Source organism: Bison bison, unplaced genomic scaffold (assembly GCF_000754665.1).
Source record: "Bison bison bison isolate TAMUID 2011002044 unplaced genomic scaffold, Bison_UMD1.0 scf7180017864491, whole genome shotgun sequence".
NCBI classification, from domain to species: Eukaryota; Metazoa; Chordata; class Mammalia; order Artiodactyla; family Bovidae; genus Bison; species Bison bison.
Window position 1 is genome coordinate 17,786,539 of NW_011495050.1, and position 10,128 is coordinate 17,796,666.

A 10,128-nucleotide genomic window follows, 5' to 3' on the forward strand; every position below is an offset into this window, starting at 1 on the left:
TGGAAGAAGCACAGGCTGAAATCAAGATTGCTGGGAGAAATATCAATCACCTCAGATATGCAGATGACACCACCCTTATGGCAGAAAGTGAAGAGGAACTCAAAAGCCTCTTGATGAAAGTTAAAGTGGAGAGTGAAAAAGTTGGCTTAAAGCTCAACATTCAGAAAACTAAGATCATGGCATCTGGTCCCATCACTTCATGGGAAATAGATGGGGAAACAGTGGAAACAGTGTCAGACTTTATTTTTTGGGGCTCCAGAATCCCTGCAGATGGTGATTGCAGCCACGAACTTATTAACAAAACAGAAAGTGACTCACAGAAAATAACAGAGTTACCAAAGTGAGGAGGGAGGATCAGGAGACTGAGATTAACATATACACCTATTATATATAAAACAGACAACCAAGAAGAACCTATTGTACCGCACAGGGAACTCTACTCAGTACTGTGTAATAACCTATATGGGAACAGAATCTAAAAGTGTGGATACATGTATAACACTCACTTCAATGTAGACCAGAAACTAACACAATATTGTAAATATCTTACACTCCAATAAAAGTTCATATAAATATCAGTTCAGTTCAGTTCAGTCCCTCAGTCGTGTCCGACTCTTTGCAACCCCATGAATTGCAGCACGCCAGGCCTCCTTGTCCATCACCGACTCCCGGAGTTCACTCAGACTCACGTCCATCGAGTCAGTGATGCCATCCAGTCATCTCATCCTCTGTCATCCCCTTCTCCTCCTGCCCCCAATCCCTCCCAGCATCAGAGTCTTTTCCAGTGAGTCAACTCTTTGCATGAGGTGGCCAAAGTACTGGAGTTTCAGCTTTAGCATTATTCCTTCCAAAGAAATCCCAGGGCTGATCTCCTTCAGAATGGACTGGTTGGATCTCCTTGCAGTCCAAGGGACTCTCAAGAGTCTTCTCCAACACCACAGTTCAAAAGCATCAATTCTTCGGCACTCAGCCTTTTTCACAGTCCAACTCTCACATCCATGCATGACCACAGGAAAAACCATAGCCGAACTATGACTATGACTAGACGGACCTTTGTTGGCAAAGTAATGTTTATATGAGTTAATATAAATAACTTTTATATTAAAAGAAGTACCCAATAAAAGTTCATATAAATAAACTTTTAAAAATAAATTAATAAAACTACCTTCAAGGTGTTTCCCTTCTAATGACCAAGACCAACACATACACCAGGATTCAGAGCCCAGAGTCTGAGTTGCACTGACTTTTGGTTGCAACACCATCCTTTGGGCGCAGGCCCGGCCCCGGGTTGGCTGGCGGGACTGTGGTTGGAGATGGATACGCCCCTTCTCCCCGCCCCACCCCGCCCCGCGGCCAAGTTGATAAACCTGGACGCGGGGCCCTGGGGCTGTCCCCAGTCACCGAGGAGGAGCGCGCCCCTCGCCATGGCTGCGCGGTCGCTCCTCCTGATCCGCGGGGGGTGCGTCGTCAACGACGACTCCTCGCAGGAGGCCGACGTGCTGGTGGAGGACGGCGTGGTGCAGGCGGTGGGGCGCCACGTGCTGCCGCCCGGGGACGCGCCAGCCGGGCTGCGGGTCCTCGACGCCGCCGGCAAGCTGGTCCTGCCCGGCGGCATCGACACGCACACACACATGCAGTTCCCCTTCATGGGCTCGCGCTCCGTGGACGACTTCCATCTGGGCACCAAGGTACCCGCCCCCGCGCGCCCTTACACCCTGGACGTCCGCCGAGCTCTCGGCTGCCTCTCCGGCGGTCCCCGGGCCCCGAGGAGCGCGCCGGGGCGACCCCGCAGGATGTCGGCCCCCAAGCTGAGCTCCCTTCTGGGTGGTCCTCCTCGGGGTGGTGGGGGGCATCAGCTCAGCTTCGACCGAGCCAGACACCCTTCTGATCCTCTCTTTGGATAATCTGACTCGTTTAAAGCAACCTATTCCCTCACCCTTGTTTCTCTACTCCTCTCCCCCGAACCCCTCCTTTTCGCTGGGTGTTCTGTGAAACTCTGAAATTCCTCCTTAATATCTTAGACTCTTTGTAGTCGACGCTCTCAGCCAAAACCAAATGAAAAATCCATTCACCCAGTAGTTACCGCCTTGACTCAAAAGTTAGCAGCGCACGGCAGGTGATGGTGATGAGCCCACAACATTCACAATTTTTACTGCCACCCGCCAGCCAGCAGAAAAAGTATTCATGCAAGGCCGACGAGGGTTTCCAAGAACGCTGTTGTAGAAACGGTCTCCCAGCGCTAGCTCTCCACCTGACCCCATCCCTTCTCCGACCTGCTTGCCTGGGGACATCAAATTCAGACCCTGATTCTTGGTGATTGAGCACCTGTGGCTTTCACAGCAGGGTCGAAGGATCAGATTATAGATCTCCCCAGGTGAGGGAGGCCTGGGTTTCTCTAGACACAAAGGCCTAAAGACTCAGCCTATGAAAATAACTAAAACGAAGGAAAAAAAAAAATCAGAAGATGAACAGGGAAGCTTACAGGAACCTGAAGTTAAAACTGCACGCAGCTACTTTGGCTGGAGCCTGACCTGCACCCTTCTCGGGGCTCCCGTTGGGGCTGTGGTGGGAGAGCTGGCTCCTTGGAAAATTCAAGTAGCGGTGTCCTGAAGGTCTGAGCTCTCTGTAGGGGTTCTTTCTCGTTGACTGTGCTGTGATGTGTATGAAGCAAATCCGGCCGTTAGTCCAAATACAGGCTGTGCAGTTTCAAAGCAGTTATGAGGATTTATCCAGTACCCTACCGATTTCTAACAGCTTTACTCTCTCTACACCTCTCTTCCTCCACGTTCCCAATCCTCTATGATTGACCAAAATGTTTAAGAAAAAAAGAACTATCTGACCCAGGTCTGGGGCAGGCTGCTGACGCCAACATTTGCAAAGCTTCCTCCTAGTTACTAATTATCAGGACAATGGTCAAGGTCTTTTATAGGAAAGATCAGTATCTGTTAAAGAGTATTCACTTCTCTTTTGCTAAAATGTGAAATTTGCTAAACTTCAACAACTTTATGTTGACATGTAAAATACATTTTTTTCAGATATCCAAGCAATTCACGATTGTAGAAAGTTGGGGGAAAAAAATAGAAAAGTAGAAAGAGGAACAGTATTACCCAGAATTTCTCACTCAGTGACAATGTTTTGGTTTAATGTCTTTATGACTTTCATATGCTTTATTTTACATAACTGAGGTGGTGGTGTGCATGTGTGTATAAGTGCGTGTACCTGTATATAGAAATCATGCACCCTGTTGTATTAAGTTATCATACGTGCACTTTCTGTTGTCACGGACTCACCATTCACTCGGTGCATTGCTGATGGCAGGGCATTTCATTGACACCTCCGTTTATCAAATAGGGAGCTGCTGTTGCTGATCATCAGTCAGTCACCAGGCCCACTAGCATCATTCCCCTTCGTTATTTCCCTTTCTCTCATCCCAGATGAAGCAGCCAAGAAGGGTTAGGATGCTGTGGGAAAGGGACGTTCCTTCTCTCTCAAGATGATTGGTGCATGCCCAAAGATCCAGGGAGGTGGTTCGCAGTTTTCTACATGTTCTTGTCCATTCTGGGATTCCAGTTTGGAGAGGTTTACGATTCCATTACGGTAAAGAATCCGCCTGCAATGTGGGAGACCTGGGTTCGAAAGATCCCTTGAAGAAGGGAAAGGCTACCCACTCCAGTATTCTGGCCCAGAGAATGCCATGGACTGTATAGTCCATGGGGTCGCAAAGAGTCGGACATGACTGAGCGACTTGCACTTTCACTTCACTTCACACTTCCATACTTAGAAGACAGCTTTTTGTAGCATACTATTTAAAGAACTTACTGGTTGATTCTTTAGGTGTTTCTCACTTATAGAGTATAGTGAAGTCGCTCAATCATGTCCGACTCTTTGCGACCCCATGGACTGTAGCCTACCAGGCTTCTCCGTCCATGGGATTCTCCAGGCAAGAATACTGGAGTGGGTTACCATTTCCTTCTTCAGGAGATCTTCCCGACCCAGGGATCAAACCCGGGTCTCCCACATTGGAGACAGACGCTTTAACCTCTGAGCCACCAGGGAAAAACATTAAAGGAAAACATGTTTTTCATGAGCTTAGAATTGCAGCAGAAAATGATATGGTCAGAGATAAGGTCAAAGACTGAACAAAGACTAAATGCATGTTGAACATTAAACAGTACTCACAAAAGGGCAAAGTTGCAAAAGTTTACTTTGAAATCGGTTGGTTGGATCCCAGGAGATATTCACCCTCCCACCCCCACTCCCTAAACAGATGAGACTTCATAACAGGGAACCAGACAGGTAAATAGAGATAAACATGAGCATTAAAGTATTGGCCTGAGTTCTGAAAGAAGGCCATTATGAAGTTATTTTGTCCTCTTTTCTAGAGTCTTCACGATAATTCCCAACGCAGGGTTCGTGGTTTTGGGTTTGGGGAAATAGGGACAAAGACGTCTTTTGTAAATGCTGGTCATATTTTATACTAAACTTGAAAGACATGAGTACTGTTGAGCAGCCTTTGCTTCATCAATCTGTGCTATGTTTTAGGCACCTTGCTAAGCTGTGCTTTGTCTTCCAACAATCCCAGGTGCCACTGTCTACCCTTTGCAATTAACGAAGCTGAAATGTAAGTCACGTGGCCATGGTTGCACACCTAGTAAGTGGCAGAGTGGTTCTTCAAATTCAGGACCGCCTGCTTTCAATACTAGGTTCTCATCCTTTCTGAAATGATGACTTTAAAAAAAAAATCTAAGGTTTAGATTCACCAAAGTGGCAGTAGGTAGATGAAAAACCTATATAAGTAAGGGGTATGTTACTGTGAGATGTCTTTTGTCAAAGACAGAGCAAAGTCAACCTTAAGATATACAGTAGCCTTTCACCTTCCCAGTGCTGCAGGCAGTTAAGGTTGTCAAAATAAATATACACTGCAGGGAGTGGGTTTGTGAGACATTTGTACCTGCATTTATAGCCACATCATCTCTAAGGGTACAGAAATGGGTACCTTAAGTACAGAAAGCCATAAAGTAAGAATGATATATCATGCTTTCAGGAGATGGGCCCCAAAAGGTTAGACCAAAGTGTGCTTCCTGCAAGCACCAGGCTGATCATTTATAATATCTGACAAACAGAAGGGATACTGTTTGTGGTGTTCTACGTATTGATCACTAGGTTGTGATGGAGCCAAATTTAAAAACTGAAATATAGGTCAACCAAAGGTTACATATGTTGGAAATCTAATTCATGTCAGAGGTAGGTTTAAAGCTTATAATTGATTTACTTAATTACAGGTAAAAGCCTTCCATCCGATATAACTAATGGTAATGGCATTCTGCTTTAAAGAAATCACATTTCATTTTGTTATTCTGTACTAGATATACAGTAGTCTTCCAATAATTTAATATTTGTTGTGAAAGACAATGGGATTCTTTATTCAAATGGGTATTGTAAATTAGATAAACTTGAAGGAATTATGACTGCTTTTACAACATCCTGTGGTAAGAAAGTGAATTAAAAGAACTCAGTCAGTTTTCAAATATATATATATTTGTATTCAGACATAGACACAGCTTGGAGTGGGTGGACTCACATTAAAAACCTGGCAGCATCAGTGGCTGGCAAAAATATCATTTTTTTTTTTAATTGAGAGAATGCAGAATACCTTTTATGTGAAGGACAAAAAGTCCTCAAAATGATCAAGAGAGAAAATTATACTTTGCTCTGGAACTTTTTGGTAAAATGCCATGATGGTGATTACTTATAATAAGGGAGTGGAAGGTATATGATTAAGCACACATTTATGGTTGTATTTATAGAGCTTCCTCACCTTGTAGAAGAGCTGTGATTCAGAGAGTTTGGTTGCAAACCAAACCTCTTTTCTGTTGCCTCTCTTTTGGAGTGCCAGGATGGGTTTCAGAAGCTGTGCGGGCAAGTCAGTTCCTCTCTTGGTGTTGTCAATGCTTCCTTATCTGTAAAACAAAGCAATAATAGTGAGAACATCTTTGATTAAAAAAAATTTTAAGTAATGAAAAATATATATTCATCATTCAGGAAAAGGCTGGAAATTATAGTTGCTTAATATATATGAGTTGAATGAAGAAACTGCTCTTTTAAAAAAAAATAAAAGGAAAATACAGAAGAGTATAAAGAAAAATATAGCTAGATCGCCTACAGTTTCAACATTTTCCTTTCAGATTTTTCTTTTCTGGGAGGGACAGATGAACTTTTTGCCTTGTACTAAATTATGCCTTTGAAATCAGCCTTATTCATGAAACCTTTCCCCAGGATCTTCACTGTTGTCAGAGAATATGATTTCTGTGTCCTGTTGTCTTGTCCAAGACAGTCCCAGATCTTTCTCTCTGGTCTTATATCTCTTCTGCATCAGGCTTCCATTTCTGCCCGTCTGAATATGTCCCATAAGCGCCTCAGACTTCAAGCCCTCAAATTTATCCTTCTCTTCTAGTGCTTGCCCCATTTTTCTTCCTATCTTTCCCCTACTGTTAACAACTCCACTCTCACCTTGTTCGTGTTGGACATTTTGGTGGTATCCAGCTTTTTTTGGCTTGTGTATAACAATGTAACGTAATTCATTGCTCAGATGCTTGATAACTGACGTGGAAATCACCCCACAGGGTGAAATGCCTGGGCAGCATTGGATCCATCTTAAAAGAGTCTAACACAGACATCCAGATTGCCTTTCAGTTTATGCCCCAGTCCCCACCCACCTCTGCAGCAGTACCTCCTAATTCCCGTTTCACTGCATCCTAGCTAATTGTGGATGTTGACTTTTAAAAAATTGATGCTAATTTAATAGGAAAAGCATAGAATTTCTTACTGTTTTTAAACAAGCATTTCTTTAATTGCTGGTAGCAATGGCACCCCACTCCAGTACTCTTGCCTGGAAAATTCATGGACAGAGGAGCCTGGTAGGCTGCAGTCCATGGGGTTGCTAAGAGTTGGGAACGACTGAGCGACTTCACTTTCACTTTTCACTTTCATGCATTGGAGAAGGAAATGGCAACCCACTCCAGTGTTCTTGCCTGGAGAATCCCAGGGAGGGCGAAGCCTGGTGGGCTGCTGTCTCTGGGGTCGCACAGAGTCCGACATGACTGAAGCGACTTAGCAGCAGCAGCAGCAAGGATGAGCTTTGAACATTCTCGTATTAATAGCTTCCATGTTCCAGCTGTAAAAGTGTGTAATTCTATGATTTCCATCAATGGCTATTTACTGATTACACATTTAATCTTTGTACTAATCAGAAAACAAAAATAAAACCATCTCAAAGATTAATTTGAAGCCACTCAGTATGAAGTAGGGCTTTGGCTCTATTGAGGGTGTTGTGTGTTAGGAAGCCTTTCACTGAATTTTATAGACTCTGGGACTTGCCTTCTTTCAGTTTTCATATTTGTGTTTTGCATGCTTTTCACTTCCACTTGTTTTCTCCTTCATTTATCTGGACCTCATGTCTTCAGGCTCTGACAGAGGTAGTCAGGAATCATGGTTTCCTTGATACTGCTATCAGGAAGGAAAAGTTTTCCTCTAACCACTTATGTTTAGTTTGGTGGGTAGCTCAGTCAGTAAAGAATCTGCCAGCAGTACAGGAGACCCAAGTTTGATCCCTGGGTTGGAACGATCCCCTGGAGAAGGAAACCAAGGCAAACCACCCCAGTATTCCTGCCTGGAAAATCCCACGGACAGTGGAGCCTGGTGGGCTGCAGTCCATGGAATCACAAGAGTCAGACATGACTTAGTGACTAAAACCACCCTCTCAAAATAAACTGACAAAAGATAGATTTGAAAGAGAAAAGATAGATTTTTAAAATTCATGTACATTCAGGCCAAGTTCACAGAAAAATGTGATTCAAGAAGGCAAGTTAGAATTAGGGGCTTCCATATCACTTTGGGGCTTCCCCATGGCTTAGTGGTAAAGAATCCATCTGCCAGTGCAGGAGACACAGGAGATGCAGTTTCGATCCCTGGGTCGGAAAGACCACCGGGAGGAGGAAGTGGCAACCCACTCGTATTCCAGCCTGAAAACCTCCATGGACAGAGGAGCATGGCCCGCTAGAGTCCAAAAGGTCACAAAGAGTCAGAAATGACTGAGCACAGGCACGCCTATCACCTTAACATGGGAAGGGCACCTATGAGAAAACAAATGGCTTTTAGGAGAGACCGACAGGCTCTTAGGAGAATAGATGGAGATACGATATTTCATGACAAGATCTATTTAGTGTGGTGCAAGCTTCTAGTCTCAGGTAGTAAGAGTCATCTTCCTGGAAGGGGATTTATGACAATTCAATTCTTTTTTGAAAGGCTCTGCTTTCAGGCAGATAAAGGAGTTCAGGGAGAAAAAAAAAGGCATCTATTCTCAGATGCCTTCAGCTCAAAATGATTTTTATGCCACAATGGCATATTCTGGACCTCATCACTGCCATTTAATATGGAATAACCTTAAGTGATGGATTTTTAAAGTTCATAATTAGGTTCCATGAATTCAGGCAACAAATAGTTCTTGGAAACCCCCTAAGTGCCAGGCATTATGGTTGGGGTTATAGAGATGAAACCGTGATCTTTGTTCTCAATGGCAGACAGACTGGAGGTATATGGAGCTCTAATTTTTCCTGGCTTTGGTAATAAATTATATGCAGTGAACTTTTGGATGTGTAGGCTTAACTTGAATTTTGTGTGACTGTTTTTGAGTGAACACTTGCAATCTGGCATTTTCCCTTGTGCTTAGTAACCAGTCATAATTGCTGACATCACTGGGCTACATTTCTGATAAGTGAGCTTCAGCACCTGCCCAGAGCCTTCCCCTCAACACTGCTTTGTCCTCTTCTTTTCAGATGTCAAGTAGCAATCGAGGAAGGACACCTCACTTTTTCTGTTACATTTCATTGCCTCCAATAGAGAAATTGTGTTACAGTGATAGTAGTCATGAGTTCTGAGTCCTGAGGATCTGTTTACCCATAAATGCTTAAAATAAAATGAAGCAAATCATAATCTTAAAAAAAAAACAAACAGGAAATTATTGGAGGCATAGATATAAAAATAGACTGTAATTCTGTTTTGTTAAAAGTCCTATTTAACACTGATTAAGTAACTCAGCAGTGGCCACAGGACTGGAAAAGGTCAGTTTTCATTCCAATCCCAAAGAAAGACAATGCCAAAGAATGCTCAAACTACCACACAATTGCACTCATCTCACACGCTGGTAAAGTAATGCTCAAAATTCTCCGAGCCAGGCTTCAGCAATATGTGAACCATGAACTTCCTGATGTTCAAGCTGGATTTAGAAAAGGCAGAGGAACCAGAGATCAAATTGCCAACATCTGCTGCATCATGGAAAAAGCAAGAGAGTTCCAGAAAGGCATCTATTTCTGCTTTATTGACTATGCCAAAGCCTTTGACTGTGTGGATCACAATAAACTGTGGAAAATTCTGAAAGAGATGGGAATACCAGACCACCCGATCTGCCTCTTGAGAAATTTGTATGCAGGTCAGGAAGCAACAGTTAGAACTGGACATGGAACAACAGACTGCTTCCAAATAGGAAAAGGAGTTCGTCAAGGCTGTATATTGTCACCCTGCTTATTTAACTTATATGCAGAGTACATCATGAGAAACGCTGGACTGGAAGAAACACAAGCTGGAATCAAGATTGCCGGGAGAAATATCAATCACGTCAGATATGCAGATGACACCACCCTTATGGCAGAAAGTGAAGAGGAACTCAAAAGCCTCTTGATGAAAGTGAAAGTGGAGAGTGAAAAAGTTGGCTTAAAGCTCAACATTCAGAAAACGAAGATCATGGCATCTGGTCTGGTCACTTCATGGGAAATAGATGGGGAAACAGTGGAAACAGTGTCAGACTTTATTTTTCTGGGCTTCAAAATCACTACAGATGGTGATTGCAGCCACGAACTTATTAACGAAACAGAAAGTGACTCACAGAAAATAACAGAGTTACCAAAGTGAGGAGGGAGGATCAGGAGACTGAGATTAACATATACACCTATTATATATAAAACAGACAACCAAGAAGAACCTATTGTACCGCACAGGGAACTCTACTCAGTACTGTGTAATAACCTATATGGGAACAGAATCTAAAAGTGTGGATACATGTATAACACTCAC

At 43.4% G+C, this 10,128-nt stretch overlaps 1 protein-coding gene across 6 annotated transcripts in view; it reads left to right on the top strand.

Annotated features, from left to right (window-relative positions):
* The first annotated feature begins 1,374 nt into the window (after positions 1-1,374).
* The window catches only part of DPYS (dihydropyrimidinase), a 99,954-nt gene continuing 91,200 nt past the window's right edge, over positions 1,375-10,128 (top strand). For all 6 annotated transcript variants that reach the window (XR_827322.1, XM_010863482.1, XM_010863483.1 and 3 more), the window contains exon 1: positions 1,375-1,688. Coding sequence is in view for 5 of the 6 variants with exons in the window: in XM_010863482.1 (XP_010861784.1) it covers positions 1,425-1,688 (264 nt within the window). In the remaining variant the exon portion in view is untranslated. The remainder of the gene's footprint in view (positions 1,689-10,128) is intronic.